Below are 22,092 nucleotides of genomic sequence, written 5' to 3' on the forward strand. Positions count from 1 at the left end.
CAAGGGGGGTTGCTCGGGGGGGGCAATCTATTACCCTGCTAGGGCCCTATTTGACTATGATCCAGTTCTGGTATTTAAAGTAGGAAATAAGTACACAAAGGGAGTTGCAGTTTAACTACATTACAAGGTATCTTTTTCTTATCCATTTAAATGATTTAAGGAAATTACTGGAGTGGCTTTCTTGTGGAGTGACTTACCTGTGGGTGTGGCTCAAACAGGGTTGTTTTTGTGAGTATGTTGTGGGTAGGGCGTAAGGGGGCGCCAGACCACTACTTCGCCTAGGGCGTCATTTCAGTTAAGGCCGACCCTGCATAGAAAGGAATGTATATATGAACGATCAGCAAATAAAATGCTTACTGAGGAAAAAGGAGGCTCTTATGATTTTGAAATTTAATACAATGAGCCATATAGGGTTAAATCATGAATGTACATGGAAACATTTTTTGTAATATAATTGATAATATGTGAGTAAGTTATTAGTATATTTAAAAGTTTTTATAATAATGGTTTTTATTTAATTGTTTAATTGAATAATTGGGTGCGACAATTACTATAAAATCGTGTCAGTATGAGTGATTATAGTATACTCTGTTAAAGGCGAGTGTGGCCGAGGCACTAGAGAAGACTGATTTTTGTGGAGAAGACTGATTTTTGTGGAAGAAAATCGAACTTTGATTGTATATTTTACAATAAATTATCTTAGCACTACGGTGGAATTGGCCTTCAGTTTGTGGAATACTATGTTTGATATAATGTCTTAGGCAGCATAAAGTAAAAGGGGTGTTGCCAAACATAGGGAGCCTTTAACAGAAAAGAGATATTATTGTTCAGAAATTTTGTGAAAATCTGTATAGAGAAGTAGGGAAATCAAGAAAAAGCACAAATGGAATTTTTATGGAAGACTTAAATGCGCCAAAGTTAGGGGTAGATGAGGCTTAACAACTAACAGTTAAGATAGGAGGAGATGGAATAAAAATGGTGATGTATAACCAATCTGTAAAAATGTCTCTGGGAATAGATGGTATTCAGATGGATGTTTAGAAACTCAGGAGTTAGAAAGTGATAAAGATCTGGAAGGTTTTAATGGTATTGTAATGGGGTTGGGCACCGACACTGGCATCTTGGAAAAAAAGCTGTGCCAACTGTAATACCTAAAGACTTTAAAGACCCATCTGATCCAGATTCATATAAGCCCATTTCAGTTTTAAACTATGGTTATAAAGTGTTTGCCATTTTTTTAGCCATTATAGACAAAGGTAATACCAAAACTGATATGGACCAGTGTAGTTTTGTTGAGGGGAAGCAAACATTTGACCATATTAACAAAATAAAGATGATCTAGAGGGAAGCAGAATGTAAGAAAATACAACTGTTATTGGTGGGTCTTGATGCAGAGCAAGCTGGGATGTTATGAATACAACAATGGAAGCATTTGCATTTTCTGACAAAATAATAAGTGGTTAATTAGAAGGATATATGAGAGATCAAAGGCAAAAATCAAAGTGGAAGGGTTCTTCTCCTAATAAGTTGTCTGAACAGAGTAACCAGGCAGGGGTGTCCTCTTTTCCCTTTATTTACTTTATATCTAGAGCCATTGGCAAACAAAATAACTGGCTCAGTAATTCAGGGATATAACTAGTATGTTGTTTAGGAAAAGTTGTCTTTATTTGCAAATTATATTATTTTGTACCTGATAGAACCAGAAAAGGACATTTCAGTGTTGTGGTTTATTCTGAGACAGTTCCATTTTTATTATTATTATTATTATTGTTTTTTTCTGTGGGTATAAAATTAATGGATCTGTGTCAGATTATCAAGTTTTCAGAAAAATTCATATGGCCGACACAATATAATCGAGTTCCTGAAAACTCAAATATGAAAAAACCCACAAAAATCTACTTTTATTTACATTTGTGCAGGGGGGGGAAGCCCTCCTGCACCCCCCACACACCATACAAATGATATATACCGAGATTGCACTACAGTGAAGAAAAGGGTAAATTTGCCTATCATTGCTGTACTGCGATCTTCATTCAAAAGCTTTGAGTTTTCAAAAACTCGGTCATACTGTCTCGAACGTATGAATTTCGAGTTTCTGAAAACATGATCCAGCTGATAGAGATCCAAAATTAATGAAGGTAAAACAAAATCCTGTACTGTAAACTATGTATCCTGACTTGAATTCATCCAACAATAGCCATATTTATGGAGACATGATAAAGTGAAGTATTTAGAAGCATGGATTAAAAATAATTTGGTTATGGCAGCTAAGGATTTGTGGGAAGAGACTAAACAAAATATAATACAAAAACTGAGGAACTAGAAGCTCATGCCTATGGATATGGATAGCAAGAAACAAGCAGTGAACATTTTCTTTGTCCCTTTAGTTTTATACACAGGTAAGGCATAATGTTATCAACCAGAGGAGAGGTCATAGATGATAGTCAATAAAAAGCTGAAAGATTTTGAATTGGGGAAAGAGAGCAAGAGTCCAGTGGGATACGTTAATCCTTTAAAAATAGAGCAAGGAGGTTTAGGACTACATGATTTGAAAGGATATTTTAGAGCCACACAGTTATGGCTTTTGTACCCAACACAAGCAGGAAAGGTACAATTCAAAGTGGAAAGGGATATGATGATGAAACGGGGGGAGGATTCAAAAAATAAATAAAACAGGATTTTTGGATCCAGATCTTTAAGGAGAATAGCAGTAGTCATACAGAATATTATATTCATAAAGTTACAAAAAGTATACTAAGAACTAAACCAACACAGAAATGGAGAAAAGAGATTCTGCTGATAGGGATGACTGCATTTAGGGTACAGAGAATAGACAGGACAGGGCTGAAATTTACTGGTGGAAGATAGCAAAGGAACCAAGAAGTTGGGAACAAATAATTAAAGAAGGACAGGTAATAGAATGGGAAGAGGCCAAGAAGTCATTTGGATTGCAGAATAGTGATTGCCTTCCTTAAAAGGGATTGATGTCAGAGTATAGACAAAGAGAAAGGGATGTGGGAATCCTAAATGAAAGAACTGCCCTGGTCGAGTTTTTAGTTGAATCTAGAACAGATGCTGCTGTTAAAAAGGGCTAATTAGTAAGTCATATAAAATGTTGCGCAATAACTATCGGAATAGATTAGAAGAGGTCAGAAAATACTCGAGAAGTGAGATTGGATATGCATTTCACAAAGAAGCAATGAGACGACATATACAAAACCTAGAAGATAGGATTAAAAACCTAGAAGATTTAGGATTTTTGCCTGAAAGTGTTTGCATGGATACTTTTATACCCCAAGCAGACTGCAAAGAATTTTTCCTTCGGTAGATGGCAAATGTTGGAGGTGTGATGGGAAAGAAAGAGGAAACTGGGAGCATATGTTTTTGGAGTGTAATGAGTTGGCAGACTTTAAAAATTCCATACAGTTTTAGTCTGTCAGGAATACTGAGTGAGCAAATGAGAGTAACTAAGGAAATTATTTTTTTTTTTAAGCTGTGATACAGGATCTGGATTGCTTAGGTGTAGTAAGGCCTTGTTAAGTTTAATTCTGGTGGCTGCCAAAAAAGCAATTACTAGAAAATAGAAGTCAAAGGGTAAACCCTGTACTCGAAGTAGTAAATATTGTAACAGATTAAAGAACGGGAAGTGAGATCTTTAGAAAAGGGTAGGAGTAAATTACATAACAAATCGAAATTGTGGAAATAATAGATGCAGAAAAATGTTTTGGAGGAATGAGGTTTAAGAGAAGGTAAGAATTGAATAATATGTGTAATGTTGGTTAGATCATTAGGTATATAACAATATATGTGATGCATGATTGTAATTGTGAACTTAATATGGTATGATTACATTTATATTAATGTAGGTTTGCCTGTGTCAGAAGTGATAATTCAAAAAAGATGTTTAAAAAAAAACAGTTGAATTAAAAACTAAAAATCCAAACTGTGAACTAGCAAAGTCACATTTGAACACTCATTGATTTTTTTGTGAATTTAAAGCACCTTGCTTTTTTAAACTAACTTTCATGTCCTCCTTAGCTGTACACATGCCCATTTTCAGTTACCAGTTCCAGATCCAGTCTATGCACTTGAAGAGTAGGACTGGTTGCTACAGGTAGCACATATTTTGGCATCCATCAAGCTCTCCCAAGCACAGACTTCCTCTTTTTACTCTAGCAATACCCCTTACTTCCCTATTTCTTCAAGTCATATTTTCCATAGATCAAACAGCATTGCAGGATAGTCCCAACCTCAAGCTTGTTACCTTTTTCAGAAGTTGTGCAGATAATTATCCTTTTTTCTAAAGGTGTAAAGGTGCATAGTCATAGTCAGGCTGATGATTGAGGGGTTTTTTTTTCCAATGGGTAAAGCAGATGAGACTTGCCTTTTATCCTCTTCCACTCTGACTTAAGTGAGATGTGTGGCTTTGGCCTTTTCTGATGGTAACTGTCTCATGTTTGTTAGTATAGCTAATTCTGTGGATAAAGACAAGTCAGAGAGGGTCTTAAGACTTATGAATGCGGCAAGTATGGTCACAAGGTTCCTTTCTCAAGATGAATACGAACCTTGCATTGTGAGCTTAGGAGGAGAACCGCCAGATGCCAAGTGTGGTATCTGTTAGAAGTTCACATGGACAACCCTACAAGGATGGAGAACCAAACTAGTTTTGAAAGGTGTCCTTTCCATTGAATCTCAACAATGGAAAGAAAAGTGCAGGCTTGAGGAAGGCAGTGAAGCTATGGGATCCAGACAAGCAGTCCTATCCTTCCAAGTGTATTAGAGAAGACAACTCTCCAGCAAAGACAGACCAAGGATGCAGTCTAGCTCCAGAACATGTGTGCAAGTGTTGGCTTGCACATGAAAGAAACAGGTCAACTTGTACTGGGATCTTTGATACAAACCTCCTTGGCTGCTCTTCTCCAATGTTTTGGGAAGCTGTATAGTCCAGACCTTCTGACCACTAGAAATACAGTTTCATTTGAGGAATGAGATTTTGAAAATTGGCATTTTGCAGCCAAGCTTGCTTCATTTACATAAGGCTTCATGCACCTTATGTTAGCAGGCCATGTAGCTAGTCCAGGGGAGTTTTCTTTTCCATCTTCATACTGGGGTGACTTCTTATTTTCAGGTTATGATTACATATTTCTAGTTTTCTCCATGTGCATTACTTCCTATGGTTTGAACCTGTGCCTTAATAGGCTGATTTTATCCTGCCAGAAGGAGTTGAGCCCTTACCTGTACCTTTCTTTGGCTTGGTATTTTCCAGGTGTAATTAAAGGAGGTCTTGGTTACTCCCATCCTCAAAAAGGTTTGTCTAGACTGTGTGATAGTCTGTATAATTACAACCCAGTCCTCAACTTTACCTTTCTTAGTAACATTCTGGAGAAGGTGGTTTATCTGCAGTTGGATTCTTATTTATAAGAGAACAATTTATGTGGCCCTTTCCAGTCTAGCTTTCATTCTTGACACTGTACTGAAACAGCTCTTGATAAGGTATTTAGTGATCTCCTCCGGGAAAATAATCAATGTTGTTACTCTAGCCTGGTTAGCTCTTCGATACAGTGGATCTCTTGGTTTGCTGCTGGACCATTTAAATTCATATAGCAGCATCACAGGTGTAGTTTTGGATTACTTTCCTCTCACCTCTCCAGGCACATTCAGAGTCGTGACAGGGGTTATTTTCTCTTGCTCTGTTAATTGTGTGGTACCGTAAGGTTCCATTCTAGGCTCATTACTATTTAATGCTTACGTGTCTACTTTTTAAGATGTTATTCTTAGAAGTGGTTTGCCATATTGTGGTTAGGCTGATGAAACACATCTATAGCGCTTCTTCCCTCAGCAGCCAGTGTCTGATCTTACCAAGCTAGCTAGTTACTTGGAGTGTATTCATCATTGTTGGGTAACTAATTGTTGAAAGCTCTACACCCTGAAGATGGCAGCCATGCCTATGCACACCAGTTTAAGGGATTTTCTTGCTCCATTTTCTTTTCTCACATTACTTGCTGTGGAGACAAGCTGGGATTTTGTTGACTGTGTAATCTGAGCATTGTTTTTGACATCAGATTAACACTTAAGGGCCCGGTTTCAGCTATTGACAATTTTTTCTGCTTCCATCTTGGTAACCTTGCCCTCATTGAGACCCTTATTCCACCTGCAGACCTTCCCTTAGTGGTACATATCGCAGTATTATCTTAGCTGGATTACTGCAACGCTTGGGAGTCAGTGACTGAATTTGACCTTCATCATCTAGTGCTGAACTCCACTGTCCAGTTTCTTATTACACCAATTCTGCATGAGCTACTGTGGCTGCCTGTTCAAAGTTCCAGTCATGGTTTTATTTGGCCCTACATGCGTAAGGGACAACCCTCCCACCACCCCCATCACCTCTGGGACCTTTAACTAGGAATTAAATATTCTGTTCCTTGCGGTTGTCCACCCAGGAACTGCTGACCATTCCAGATCTGAGGTTTGAATATTTTGGTGAATGTTCTTTTGCATACTAATGTTTGTGCCTCTGGAATGTGATGCCGGGGTGGTGCAGAGAGAGTCCCAGACAGATGGTGGTTTCAAGTCTTCTTTGAGGATACAAATTTTTGAACTATTGTATTGTTGATTTGGCCCATCAGTGTTACACTACTATGTTAACTTTTTATTGTTTATTGCATGGTGTTAGCATTTTAATCTGGCAAACTGACATAGAATTTTAAAGGATATGTACCGTTAAACCTAAACCCTGCTGCATTCCTAGGTTTGAATCCCACAGTCTCCATTTACCTACTGTGCGACTCTGAGCAAGTGGCTTAACCAAACATGTCTCGTAGGTTAGCCCTAAAAAAGGTCTTTGTGTCTGGTGGGCTTACCTGTTTATTAGGTATATCTTTTTTTTTTTTTTACTTGCTGTCTTGGTCAGTTTATTATTTTTTTTTTTTTGTATTTTTATTTCTCACTCTCCTTTAGTTTGCATCGTTGCTTAGATGTAAACACATAAATAAAATGGAATCTGAACTTGAAATAAGGGTATGTCACTGTCCACGCTGCACCTGAGAGCTTAGTTTGAGGGTTCATGTTTTTCCATGGAATCTACTCTCCCTTTTTTCTTCCTGTAGAATTTAGTGAGTAGGAGCTGTTCTTATATATAGTATACATCCTTAGATCCAACATCTTCAAGGTAAAACTTATTTTACTTTTCCTTAAGCTACTGATATACTGGTGCAGGTCATATTTATGCTGTAGTCAGGCTTTTAGCTTTGATGGATTTTGGCCCACTTGTCATGCCTGTACTCCAGGGTTTTAGTAATATAAGATGTTCTTCATGTTTCACTGTTGCAGTCATCACATTTGGGTTTTTCCTGCCCAGGTAGCCCTCAGCCGGCCTGAATACCAGAGGCTTAGTATTTCTGCATCGGTTGCTGTCGCTTCAGGACTGACATCAGGTCATCAGTAGTGTAAAGTAAGGCAGCCGACACCATTACATTACTCTTTCTTGCCGCGGAGCCCGAAGCAGAAGCAGTTTGCATGAGTGCCAGTTGGCCGCTACCTGAGTTTTGCCTTCTGAATTGAAGGTTAAGTCTTCTAAAGCTAAGTACCCCATTGGGGATCCTTTTTTCTTGCACTAACCGATGTCAGAAAAAGTTAACAATTGTCTCACCTGTGGAAAGCAAATACCACACCTAGACTTTCATTCTTACTGCGTCACTTGCTTAGGGCCAGACCACAATGTGTCCCGCTGTCACTTTTGTGCTTTGTTCAACGCCAGAACTGTACGTCGTTTCTACCTTATTGTAGCTAGGTATTTTCGCTTACAGTCCTCGAATTCTGATATGGCTTTGGTAAGCCACCCAACAGCAGATCTTCCGAAAAAACATAAGGATAAAGACAAGAGACAGATCACACAGGTTCAAACCTACCGACGACGCTTCTGTTAAGCTAGTTAACATTTCTCCGGTCCTCAGTGAGATGCTTTTGCAGCCCCTGATGCCCACTTCTGTGGATTTGCAGGCCGCTATTTAGACCCTTTCGGAGTCTGGTATGCCGCAAAACTCTTCTTCAGCTAAGGATCCTGTAGTTGTCTCTCCCTTGGATGGGTCCGGAGCCGCTGCGCAGGCACCGGCTTCCGAGGAAGTACTTCACACTATCGATTCTCGACACAAACCGATGACTTCTTTTGCGTCTACCATTCTTTCGAAAACTGCCGAGTTTCTAAAGCCCAGGGTACGAGCCACATCCAAGAAACAGACGTCCCAATCTCAGGCACCTGCTTCCTTGCCTCAGTCTCAAATGCTTAAAATGGTGGAAGACCTTATTATGCCAGTAAGGGGAAGCCAAGCTACCCCTTCCAAAAGAAAAAGAGATCTATCCCGAGTAGTTTTGTCTGAACAGGAGTCCGAGGACTCTGATGCAGCTGAATATGAAGACATGCAACCCATCTCTGCTTGTAAGGATTCTGACGCAGAGGATTGCATTCCTTCTGCCTCTCCCCCCAGGACTTTTCCTTTGGAAAAACCCTTCATACCTTAAGGGAGTATTTCCAATGGGAATGTCAGGGCTATCCTCAGTCTAAAAAGAGACACAGGAAATTCTTAGATCTTCTACAGCACAACCCCCTGGCCATTCCCCCAGTCCTGGATGTTGTGGATGATGTTTTCCTGGAATCCAGTTTGATTCCTGACACCCTCCCTCCGGCACCCAGAAAATCTGACTGGTATTAGAGTCCCTGACTCGCACAAATTTCTTTTAAAAAAATCCTACTGCTGACCCTGAGTTAATTTCTCAAGGCCCTAAAGGAATTAAAGCAACCTCTGCTAAGAATCCCACCCCCTCAAATAGGATTTTCCGAGCACTAGATAGATGGGGTAAAAAAGTATACACCTCTGCTACTCTTGCTGTCAGAGCACTAAATTGCCATTTCCATATGCTAAAATTTCAGCAACCTACCATGGAACTCCTCAAACAAAAAGTGTCTTCCTTTCTTGCTTGTGCAGAATCTAAAGAATTACAAGAGTTAATGCATTCTGCAAGTCAAGTAGCTAAGCACACCTTACACTGTGGTTTTGACACCCTAGAAGCTTCTTGCAGGGCAGCAATCACCAATTATCTCCTTAGAAGGCATGCATGGCTAAAGGAACACCCCTTGCCAGACCATGTTAAATCTAAATTGTTGGATGCACCCTTGCACAAAGGCAACTTATTTGGCACTAAGCCAGAGGAAGTCTTGAAAAAGATGGAAGAAAAAGCTAAATCTATGCACGCAGTTATGGATTTCTTGCAGGTCCAGCCACCCAGGTTCAGCAGGCATTGCCTTTCCAAGCACTGGTCCTTTCCTGCTCCCACCAGGTCAGTTCAGCCCAGACCCCATGGAAGCAGACCCCCCAGACAGCAGCCACAGGGAATGCAGAGATCAAAGCAGTGGGATTCCTCCACTTAAAAACAGGGAGTTCTAAGCCACCCCCTCATGGTAAGAGCTCACAATGACTCTCCTTCACCACACCCTCCCTCTACCCAACTTTACTTACCCCTAGGAGGAAAACTCTCCTTTCGCGCAAGCACCTGGACCACCATCACCAACGACCACTGGGTCCTCAACATAGGTGTCCCAAGGATACAGATTTTCTTTCCATACTCTTCCAACCCCAAAAGGGTTCCCAGCTCTCCCTCCAAACCATTGGGCAGAGGTGCAAAAGTAAGCCCTTTCCCTGTTCTCTATGAGGGCAATAGAGCATGTTCCTGCAGAACAGAAAAGCCAAGATTTCTCCTCCAAACATTTTCTGGTACCCAGAAAAGAGGACACCTGGTGCCCCATCCGCAATCTTTCCATTCTAAACACCTTCCTGGTGATACCAAAATTCAAACTGCTCACCCTCCAGCAACTGCTACCCATGCTGTCCAAGGATGCTTGGCTAGCCACCCTAGACCTAAAAGAGGCCTACCTCCACATTCTTATCAGGGAATCATGCAGGAAATGCCTACATTTCAGGGCAGGATCTCTGCACTTTCAGTTGTCTGCACTTCCCTTTGGCTTATCTACTGCTCCCAGAGTCTTTTGCAGACAAAGGAATATCCATATTTACCCATACTTAGACGACTGCCTAATTCAGGCAGTCAGAAAAAGCTGCTCAAGCACCTGGCCTTTGTAAAGTCCCTACTGACCTCCCTAGGGTACACTACCAATGAAAAGAAATCCAAACTAGTACCCACCCAAAGGATTGTATTCCTGGGAGCAAGCCTGGACACAGCATCCCAGATGGCATTCCTTACATCAGAAAAGCAAACTTACCTGACAGCCTTCTCAACTAGCCACCAGACCCCAGTTATCTGCAAGGAAAATCCTGCAAGCTCTGGGGTTCATGGCATCTTGCATTTTACTCATTACATATGGCAGACTGCATATGAGGAAACGTCAGTGGTACCTAAAAAGCCTTTGGTGTCAACACTCTCAAGTCCTGGAAATTCTTATACCCATGATACCTTGCTTCAGGAAAGATTTTCTTTGGTGGGCAGCAGCATGCTTCCACAACAAGGGACTACCTTTCTCACCATCCCTTGCCACCCAGACCTTCACCACAAACGCATCAGACTATGACTAGGGTGCACACCTGGACGGCAGGTGCATACAGGGCCAATGGAGTCCACAGCAAATACATCTGCACATCAACCAAAAAGAGATGTTAGCTGTCCAGCACTCATTGAAAGCTTTCAGTCCCCTTCTCTCCCTAGGGGCTCTCCTGATCAAAACAGACAATACCACTGTGATGTGGTATATCAGTAAGTATGGAGGGACTTACTTTTGCCCTCTATGCAGGCTGGCCATGACCCTTTGGCACACAGCCTCTACCATGCAACTCCACCTGTTTGCACAATTCCTGCCAGATTTTCTAAACTCTCTGGCAGACCACTTAAGCAGAAATCTTGACCCACACGAGTGGCAGCTAGACAAAAGAACCTTCACCCTAATAACTCAGAAATGGGGCAACCCGAAGGTCGACCTCTTTGCCTCCCACATCAACCATCAGCTCAGCAAGTTCTGCACCAGGGAGCATCACTACAGGGCTTGGAAAGTGGATGCCCTTTCCTTCCTCTGAGTCAATCTTATCGGTCTACATCTTTCCTCCATTACCTCTCATCACCAGGATGCTGCTCAAAATAAGGGAGGAAAAACCAAGGACAATTCTTATTGCTCCAGACTGGCCTTGCCAGCACTGGTACCCACTGCTGCGCAGCCTGTCCCCTCTCCCACTATGGCATCTCACTCAGACCCCAACCCTCCTGACCCAGAGGGAAGGAGAATTCATGCATCTCCAATTGCAGACCCTCAGTTTGGCAGCCTGGCCTATTCCCTAACCACTGATCAATCTGCCAAGCTCAGTAAACAGGTTCTAGATGTTATACGTGAGGCCAGACGCCCTAGCACTAGAAAGTCTTATGTTGACAAATGGAAAAGGTTCTCCACCTGATTCGGGCTAAGGGAGCCCCCCCTCTCATCCTGGATTACTTAGCTGACCTGCTACACAGTGGTCTCTCCTTTTCCTCTATTAAAATTCATACCTCTGCTCTTTTCCCCACTGAGCAGCCCTTTTTCTCACACCCTCTGATCAAACAATTCCAAGAGGGGCTCGCAACTTAAGGCCACCCAGAAGAGCACCTACCTCAGTTTGGGACTTTAACTTTGTGTTGGAAAAGCTCACCCTGCCCCCCTTCGAACCAGCATCTTCAGCAGAGTTAAAATTTCTCTCCTAGAAGACAGCTTTTCTTCTGGCCATCACTTCAACCAGAAGAGTCTCCGAACTGCAAACACTCATGGCTGTGGAGCCTTTCATCGTCTTTCATGCTGATAGGGTTTCCCTCAGGACTAACCCATCCTTCATGCCCAAAGTGGTGTCCAGTGTGGCTCTCAACTAATCCATTCATTTGCCCACCTTTTTCCCTAACCCACAGAACAAGGGGGAAAGGATCCTGCACTCTCTAGATGTGCACAGACAGCTCAGATTCTATCTAGACAGGACTAAATCATTCAGAAAGTCTGATCAATTGCTGGTTAGCTTTGCTGCAGGGGCAGAGGGCAAAGCCATCTCTAAACTAACAATTTCCAAATGGATAGAACACTGCATCCATTTCTGTTGCAAGCAACATGGAAAGCCTTCCCCTGAGGGTCAGGACTCACGCCACCAGAACAGCCTCCACCTCTGCAGCTTTCCTTAGAGGATTCTCCACCAGGGACATCCTGGAGGCTGCCACCTGGACATCTGTTCACACTTTCACCAAACATTACCACCTGCCTATCTTCTCCAAATCCAGGGCAGGCTTTGCTACTGCAGTCTTGCAGGGCATCCTAGCCACCCCCCCTAGTCTCCTTGACTGCCTCCACCCTTTTCCTCAGCTTTTGGATTCAACCCAAATGTGATGAGTGAAACATGAAGAACATAGTACAGTTGTGTACATTTACCATAAATGTAGATGTTTGAGTGTATTCACTGTTGCAGTCCTGGTTTCCCTCAACCCTTCTCTTCTCTCTCTCCTTATAAGGGATATTTTGGTATTTACTTTCTACTGGTGGGGTTCTTCCACCATAACCTGACTCCCACTTGAGGGCTCCTGACAGGGCAAAAAAAACTGATGTAATGGCATCGGCTGCCTTACTTTATACTACTGATGACCTGACATCAGTCCTGAAGCGACAGCAACCGATGCAGAAATACTAAGCCTCTGGTATTTGGGTTGGCTGAGGGCTACCTTAGCAGGGATAACCCAAATGTAATGACTGCAACAGTGAATACCCTTGAACATCTACATTTTTGGTAAGTGTACACAACTGTACTGTTTTAATAGTGTGGGAGTCATTCTCATACATACGTTTGGACCCCCACTTTTTCCGTTTTACGGGGCACCGTTTAAAAGTCCAGGTTTGCAGGCAGGATCTCTAGGTCAGTTCTCCTGTATTGATGGTAGCATGTGGACAGTCTGAGTAGTGAAATACGATATGCTTGGGGGCATGGACTTCTCTCTATCTGCCATTCTTCTGGTTTGGATGTGGGACTGACTGAGAGTGTTGCCTATCAGCAGTGATTCTCTCTCGTCTTTGCTTTACTCATGCCTGAGTTGTGATTCTTGGTTTTCAAGAAGTTTTCCCTCATCTCTCAACCAGCTTAGGTTAGCTGAATCTACTCTGCACTGTGCCTTTTTTGATTATAGTCTGTTTCTGTTACCTGTGTTGATATAGTGGTGCCTCAGAGTTGTAGAGGTGCTGCTTCTTGTCAGCCTTTAGTCAAGGTTATGTGGCCCTCACCTACACATTTTATGAATGTTTTAGTATCCATCTGAGGTTTGTTGTTAACGTCTACCCTCTCTGAGAAGTATTGCATTGGGGGCACAAGTTTTGATCAGTGTTACCTTGTTGATATTGCAGACCCTGTTGCATCTCTGGAAACTTTGAAATTACTGACTTTGCACTCTATCCTCATTATAGGGGGTTGTGATCAATAATTTTCTCCTCTGTTCTCATAGTTCCTGGTGTGTTTTACAGTCATGAACAACCTAGTGCTCTGTCGTAGAGAGCTGCATTCCTTGTGCAGTGGACCCGTGGTCCTTTTCTCTGGTGGCCCAATTGATGGCATGAGGTTAGTGGGGAACATACCAGCAGAGCAGGGGAAGAATGTCCATGGTTATTACCTGCTGGATGGCTTTTATGACGGTCTTGGGGTCTTTTGTGTGAGCAGTCACTCTAAAAACTAGGCTAGTCTATTTTCCTTGATGTATGATTCATTTACTCTATGCCTGTATATATGCAGTTGCTTCTCAACTGGGAACAGGTCTTTTAGTGTAGGACTTCCATCTAGATTACAGCTCATTTCCATACTGCTTTCTGTTGGGGCCAAACAGGTACGTTGTCTCTGAGAACTTTATAGGATCATAGAAGGTAACTAGGCTGTTGGCACTAGGGCCTTTACATGTCTAACAAAGTTTTAACCTTGTTCCCTCATAGACTGGGAGAAATTGCCTATATTAGCATCCGAATTTATGATCAGCACTGACTGCCCCTATCGAAAAGGGACATAGGTGAAACCCCCGGTGTGGATTTATGGTTTCCGAGCCAAATATCCAAGTAACACTTTTGGTAGATTGTTCCAGAGGAGTGCAGCCTCTAGGAGATGTATCTCTCTCTCCAGCAAGTCCTGTTTATGTTGAAAGCTAGGTTAAGGTCTCTAGAGTGAGAGTGAGTCTTGTCCCATCATTTGCGGATGTGCAGCATTTCCATTAAGGAAGGGTCCGAGACTGCTCTGTAGACCAGGCGCAAGTTGCCTCAAAGCAGTATGTATGATACAGAGTGTAGTGAGAGTGCCTTCAATCTGTCCATGTAGGTCATGTGATGAAAGCCTTGAATTTTCTTTGAGAAACCTCTGAGGACTCTCTAGCTGCTGCAGGTGTCTGATAAGGTATATACAGAAGGGAGCATTGTAGTCTGTTATTGGTCTGATGAGGGACTAGTACAGAGGAGTTATAACCTCCTTCGTTTTGGATGCTGTTCCCTTATTTATGAGATGGGCAACATAGAAGGCCTTCCTCACCACTGTGGATACATGATAATCAAAGTTAAGGCTGCTATCAATCTGTATTCCCAGGTCGCAAACCACTGGATTTAAACCTCGGGGATATTGTTAACATTGTAATTTGCTGGGACTTCACATTTATAGAAGGGGTGATGATACTTTTTTTGCGTTACATTTAATTCTGTAGCTTTGGCACCAATCATTTCTCTGTCTAAGCCCTTTTTGTAGTACGATGACATCATTTTGGGTTTCTGTGATTGCACCCAGTTTACAGTCATCAGCAAACTTGGCAAGCCACAGGCTGTTTTCACCTGAACTTCTGAGAAATAGATTCTGAACAGAAGTGGACCAAGCACAGATACTTGTGGAACACCACTAGTAACAGGTCTGCTGGTAGAGGTGGAATCCCCTACTTTGACTGGATGCATTCTGTCAGTGAGCCAGTTGGCTATCTATCTAATGACATATGGGTTTATCTCCAGCTGGGTGATTTTTATCGATGATGCTTGAGTGGAGGATAGTGTCATAGGCCTTGGTTAAATCCAGATAGGCAATATGCACTGTTTTGCCTTCATCCAAGGCTTTGGTGCCAGTTTCAGAGAAGTACACCAGGTTTAGCAAGCATGATTTGCCTTTAACGAAACCAAATTGGGTCGGGTCAAGAGTTTGAAGATCTCCTATATCCTTGTTGATTAGGTTCATGATGATTCTTTCCATGGCCTTACAAATAAGGCTGGTTAGGCTTATGGGTCTATAATTCCCAGGTTCGGTTGAGGGACCCCTTTTGTGTAAAGGGGTCATAGTTGCAGTTTTCCATTTGGGAGGGACAAAGCCAGTAGTTAGAATGGGGTTGAAGTGATTCCGCCATCTCCTGTTTTAGACCATTTAGTAAGCAGTATGGGATGTTGTCCGGTCCCATGAAGGCTGTGTTTTTGGCCTTGGAGAGGTCGGTCATGACCTGCTCATTTGAGATACTAGGTAGAGGACTGTTAAGTAAATTTTGGGTTATGATTGGTGGGAGAGTGGAGTGAAGTTTTCGCTGAACCTGTCTGCTAGCAAGTTGGCAGTTTTTACAGCTTCCATATCAGTGGTACTGTCCACTACTGGTTCAGCACTAATCTGAGCCTTCCTTTTAAGATTTTAGATGTAGTTATAGAATGCCTTGTGATTATCCCTAGCCAAGGATGCTAATTTGATTTTGTAGTTACCTTTGGGAGGACTTAACAAGATGTCTAATTTGCTTGTTCAAGCTGTGGAGGGTGTCTTTCCTCCGCTGAGACGTTTTCTTCTTGTTCTTAGTCAGCAGTTGTTATCTTGTTGTATAACCTATTTATGCAGAATGTCCACCAGGGCGGTTTGTTTTTTCGTGAGGATTCTGATTTAATCCTTTCAGGTGCAGCTGAGTCTATACACTTGTATTATACAAGGAATAAGTATGCTTCTCAGTATGGGATTAGTGTACTTCTCAGTATGGGAGACACTGCTGTCGATAGTGAGCAGGGGGTTGAAACTATTTATGCCGTCATGTAGGAGGCTATAGTTTGCTTTGGATACATTTTTTAACCTTTTTGCTGTGCGGAGAGGGGGTAGTGGGGAGTTAGTTGTGATAGTTACTTCAAATGTTATAGATTTGTGATATGACCTTAACAGGCTTGTCTAAATTTGGGGAAACTGTCATAGCCCTGCACTGCTGGGACACTCCCAGTGGCTTTAAACCATGTCTCAGTAACTACACAGATATCTGCATTCTTTAGGTTGAGGAGAGCTTGCAAGGAAATGAGTTTCTTGTTTAGACTCCTGGCATTGAGCAGTAACAGCTTTAGATTTTACTGGGTTAGTTTTGCTATGCGGAAAGGTTTATCAGGTTGGCAATGCCTAAAAATGGCACTATGTTGGTGGACAAGGTTTTAGCTAATTTTCAAAAGCCTAAAGGGGGGGGGGTGCAAACCATGCTGACAAAACAGCATGGTCTGTCAGCCATATCTTCCCCAACTGACAGTTATTGCACCCACCCTTGGATTCACACAAAAAACTAAGCCAGTTATTAAAGTCAGTTGTCTTCTGTTCATATTCTGACATTATCTTTGGAGAAGGTAGAATGCTGCCCAGTGCAAGGCTCATACTGACCTGAGACACAATCGAGAGAGTTCCATCATACCTCTCTCTATATAAGTCAGGGTGGTATGTCTCAGGTCATTTACACCCATATGGACTATGACTGTACTTGTGGTTCAGCAACCTGAATGCATGTGTGATCTGGTGAATCCTGGCCCCAGATAGATAACTAACAAGTGGCCCTGTCGTTACTCGGTCTGATGAGAGGGACAGCCTGTGTGTCTCACACTGGAGTCTCCTATGACTGAAATATCAGTTATGTCGTGGTTTGCCTTATGGGCTTAGAAATTGAGACACAGTGAGGTATGGCTGTATATGTCATAGTGGATGTTGTGCTTTTGAGGTTGCTAGGGATAGTTAATGTGGGTGCAACTTATGGGGGGCCTTGGGGTTTAGAAAGGTTACATTTTAAGAGCCTCAGCATATGTGAGTCTGTGTGTCTGGTCCATACTCTGTGTGATGGTGGGTGTAGTGTGTGAGTTTCTGTCAACCTGTTTGGTATTTATAAGTGCATTGTATGTGAGATCATTGTTTCCAGCGATATTGTATAACTATATTTCTTACATACTGTATCATTTTGTTTAAGAATTGTGTGGTTGTCAGTAAACATCAGGCAATTGTTGCATTGCCGTAGGATGTTCATATCCACCAAACTGGTTGTAGAAATAGTAGGAAAGTGTATATCCATGGTTACAGATTAATATTACTCTATCTGCAAGGGGATGGTACAAGAGGGGTTTCCAGCATGCTAACTTGGAAAGAAGTAAGACTAAACTCGTGGGACAGTGCTCTCAGTGTGTAGACTAGTTGCTCTTTGTGCAACTAAGTGCTCAAGAAATTTCAGAGGTAGCTTTATAGGAAAATATAAATTCTCAGTGTTTGTGTCATTACAGGCCACTTTTGTTTAATGCCAAACTTCTCACAAGTATGCTTTCATGTAGGCTCAGAAAAAACAGTAAACAAGTAAAATAGCCCTCTAGCCTATCACAGTAAGCACAGTTGTAATGTTTCCTCACTGATTTTCATCATAGAAAGAGACCAGGCTACTCTCCACTGCCACTAGATCACTGAAAGAACCTAGACGTGCAGTAAATTAACTTAAACAGCAACCCAAGCTAAAAGTGCAGAAGTCATCAACTTGCGTATTATCTCAAGCAACAAGCACTTAAAATAGGCAGAAATGCAGAACTGAGCAGTTTAATGCAGTGGCAAAAACAACAGCACTCTAAAATTATTTAAAGTGCACTTTGTCCCTTCTTTCACCAGAAGGAGGATAGTATCACTGGTCCCAAGCTGCTTCCTGGGAAGTAGTAGTAACAGATGTTACTGAGTTCAGTACACTTGCTGTTGTCTTCTGTTTGCTGGACGCAACCAAAAGCCAAGCAGTACAAAACGCTATCATTCTTGAAGCCACTCTTGCAGTCAGTATTACCCTCCCCCCTTTTCTTTGTTAGTTTTCTACAAAACTGCAGTGAGTCAGTTTGGGGCAGTTGTTCCTAGTTAGAAATTTTTTGAAAATTTACATTGCTTTGTGTGTTTGTTCTAAGTTAAATGGGGATGGGGGCTGTTAAGAAAACATATTTAGTTTTTTGTTTGAGGATTTTCATGAAAATGGAAGGCCTTGAAAAATGTGACATGAGATCAAATGGAGATGAGAGGAAACAAATGTATAAAAGATCAACATACCAGACATTAATGTTTATGCATGTAACACAAAAGCTGGAATTACACATTCAGAAAATCTGTCATGTATAATAGATGGGAACAGTAGCATTTTGTCATAGATAGAACGGAAGGAGTATTGAATTATATTTAAGAAATGCAAAGTGCAACTAGCAATGCTTTAGGAGAGACATTTGGAAAGGAATGATCATGTGAATTTGCCAAACAAAGGATTGCAGGACGGATATTCAGCAGTATAGTAGGGACAAAGGAAAATAGGGGTAATTATACAAAATGCTAGAGTAGTGTTAATGATAGAATATGGGGGGGAGACAGTAATGTTAGAATTGTGATAATAAGGGGCTACTGGAAAGGGAATGAGGCAACAGAAAATAGAAAGAGTTGTTAACAAAATTAGGGAGCCTAAAACAAGAAATATCACCAGAGATCCTGAACAGGTATTGTAATTTCATTTTCACTTCATTACCCTGGATCTTTGTTAGTGCATAATCTAAAACAGTTTTTTGATGTGTTTCAGAACTTTCAGTTAAATTCCAGTGCTTCTGTGAAACATAATTTCTGCCCAGTCCAACCCATTTTTTGTACCTTTGCTGAGTAATATGTAAAATTTGCCTGGGTTTCTGTTGGTAAATTTCACATCTTCCATTCCAAATATTTTCATATATATCTTCGGAATCCTCCACTCCTTTGTTATATTTTCCTTCTTTTGCATGTCACATTCCGGTTCCTACCCATGAGTAATATTCCTTGCCAAAGCTAATTATCTCCTAATCTCTCTTAAGTTCATTAAGAGTAGTTTTAGGTGTAATATAAATACATGCCAGTATAGTCCTCCATCCCTTCCAGTAACCCCTTATTAAAACAAATCTACTATTGTTGTCTTTATTTTCCTCTGTGATTATTGGAACCACTGTCGTAATCGGTATAAACCCCCACCTCCTTTTTCCTTTGTCCTTGATACTCTGTTGAATAAGTGTTCTGAAACCCTTATTTGATGAATTCATTTGTTCATTTCTCATCATGCACACAAATTAATCATATTTCAGGAGAAGATTGTTTTTCCTTTTCATTATGTAACAGATGCATAATCACTCTTTCCACTACTTCACAGAGTATTTATATTAAACTGGTAGATATTTTTCTGGATTTGAAGTTTGCCCCTCTCTACACAGTGCGTGTCTGGGAACTTGATTGTTTGGTGCCATGTTTCCAGTACATAACAATCTTGGTAATCTGTTTAAAAGTAGTAAGGCTGTGTTAGATATTTTAGCAACTTGCTGGGTCGATATTGTCTACAGCAATGTGAGAAAATATTAAGGTTAAAGAATACCTCTCAGTTTCTTCACTGTAGAATTCTGGCCACATAAAAAATAATAGGGAGGACAAATGCCCAAAATCAGGGAAGAAGTGCTGCGGTAGCGTTGTCGCCTCACAGTTAGATGTTGCCTGTTCGATTCTCAGTTAGAGTGTCTTCTGTGTGGCGACATGCGTGAATGGGCATTCCTTCGTTGAAGGTTGTGCATTAAGCCCGGCAAGCCAGTACGTAAAAATCTACTACCAATCATTAGCGGACCGGAGTTCCGCTGTGGCGACCCCTAACCGGGAAAAGCCGAAAGAAGACTCTAATTCACTTAAAACATTATTAGGACAGTTTTTTTTCACCAACATACATTTTCTGAATAATAAGAAATATGAACCTGCAATGTTTGTCATTATTGACTTACTGCAGTGATAAATGATGTATGAGAAAATTAAACATTTTGTGAAGGACAGTGCAACATATGAAACAAAATCAAGGATATTCTGCAAAATTCTAGGCAGTTGAGAGGTATGGTCTGAAGTACAGCAGTGTGGAAAACACAAGTGCTGTGGCGTATCATTCAGTAAAGTTTTTTAACTGTTGAGTTGGTGTTTGTTTTTTGGTAACTGATGAAATAAGTGTAAGCGAAAAGATGCAAGATGCTTGTTTGTGTGCTGCTGTTTAAAAAGCAGCTGAACCATTTTACAGTAAAATGAAATGTTTCAGGTCTGTCTTATTTATCCCAGTTTTTGTTGCCGCTGCAGGTCTCAGTGCTCTCATTTTTCTCTCCAAACCAGGGTAAGGTCTCCATTGCATGTTGTATTTCATATTTATAGCTGTGGTTGTTCAGTAATAATGTATTTGAGTTCATAAATTTTCATGTTAATGTTAGTGTAAATTTTGTCAGTATTTTAAGACGAAGGACCGAAAAAAAATTTGCCAAGGAGTCTTAGTTTCAAGCTTTTGATGAGGGAAGCATTAATGTAAAAGTAAGGTAAGACGGGGCAGAAAAGAGTGGTAAACAGATTCTGTAAAGTAGAAACAAGTTCAGTCACCAGACCCTTAACTTTGTTCACTTTTAGGCAGAATAAGATGAGATGGGAAAAAATGGGATATAGCAAAGGACAAAATAGATATTTGAAAACTGAGCATGGTTGTGTCATCCCATGACTTGATCATTTCATTAGTTTTGTATGTCCTTGTTTACAACAGTTAAGCTATATTTTCTGTCATATTTCTTGTTTTGCAGGTTGCTAGGGATGTTGACGGCTCTGGAAATTACCTAATGCTAATTCACAAACATGTGGCCCACCTTCACCCATTTTCATGTTACTTGACAAGAAGGCCTCAACCCCGTCCACCATCCTGGGTTCTGTACCATGAGTTTACAATTTCTCAGAATAACTGCATCAGTGTGGTCTCTGAAATCAGCCCTGACATGTAAGACAAAACTTGCTTAAGAATATGTATCATCACTTTCATTTGTAGTGGTAATATAACTGCCCTGTTAATTTAAATAGCTTTTTATGTATTAATATAGTAAATGTTAAAACTGTAATTTTTTTATGTAAACTCTCAGCATCACAGAAGGTGTCATTTAGTAGATTTAATTGTGCACTGGAATTTTAATGTGTGAGATTAATGTATATTTTAATATTATTTGTACCTACAGCATTTGCATTACTATTCCATAAATAAGTAATGGGTTTAAAGCCATTGTTACATTTTGTTATGCGTTGATGGGCATCTGTGTTCACATGTGTACTGTAAATGGCTAGATACACTGGGCAAAATTCAAGTAAATCTGGGTTGGAGCACACTTCCATAAGACTCTGGCTGAATGCCTCCTGGCTATTATCACTATTCCTTTCCTTCACCTGCAGTTTTCTGTGCCCATTCTGCAAAGGTTATCAGCATTCCCAGTTGACAGCTTACAGTGTTTCCTTAATAGATCCTATGCATGCTATATTTATCACTGATGGAGGTAAACTTTCATATGTAGACATTGGCATCCTTCTGAAAGTCTTTGCATTAGCATTGTATAGTGAGATGAGTCTGAGGCTGACTGGATCTTTCAGGATCTCCCTTTCCTTTTGATAGTATTGTTAGTCCTTTCTTGCCTTAAGATCTTATGTCTGTGCTAATAATACACCCAATCTGTTACTCTTTCTATAAAAATCAGATAGGACCTCTTCACGGCCCCTGAATTGTCCCGCTTCACTTACTTATTGGCTGTCACTTCCCTGTTCCTTTGTGTCAGTCCTTTGTCTGTTCCTCTGAGACGGTCTCTCCTAACCACTCTTGAAAGAAGTTACCCTGCCCACCCTCATGTATGCATCTTTATTTTAATTGCTATACACCACCTGCTTCCTGTTTTCCTCTATTCATTCTTATCCTTAGCTCACCATTTAGCATCCCTCTGACATAACTCTGTTTTGATCTGGCTCTCCTCTC

General features: G+C 41.1%; 1 protein-coding gene across 1 annotated transcript in view; it reads left to right on the top strand.

The window, feature by feature from the left end:
• LOC122795741 (putative pre-mRNA-splicing factor ATP-dependent RNA helicase DHX32) overlaps positions 1–22,092 on the top strand; it is a 787,400-nt gene that overhangs the window by 539,255 nt on the left and 226,053 nt on the right. Inside the window, exon 10 of the mRNA XM_044064050.1 lies at positions 20,888–21,078. Coding sequence (XP_043919985.1) covers positions 20,888–21,078 — 191 coding nt within the window. The remainder of the gene's footprint in view (positions 1–20,887; positions 21,079–22,092) is intronic.

This window comes from Protopterus annectens, chromosome 2.part2 (genome assembly GCF_019279795.1).
Source record: "Protopterus annectens isolate FY-2018-M chromosome 2.part2, PAN1.0, whole genome shotgun sequence".
Classification (NCBI taxonomy): domain Eukaryota; kingdom Metazoa; phylum Chordata; order Ceratodontiformes; family Protopteridae; genus Protopterus; species Protopterus annectens.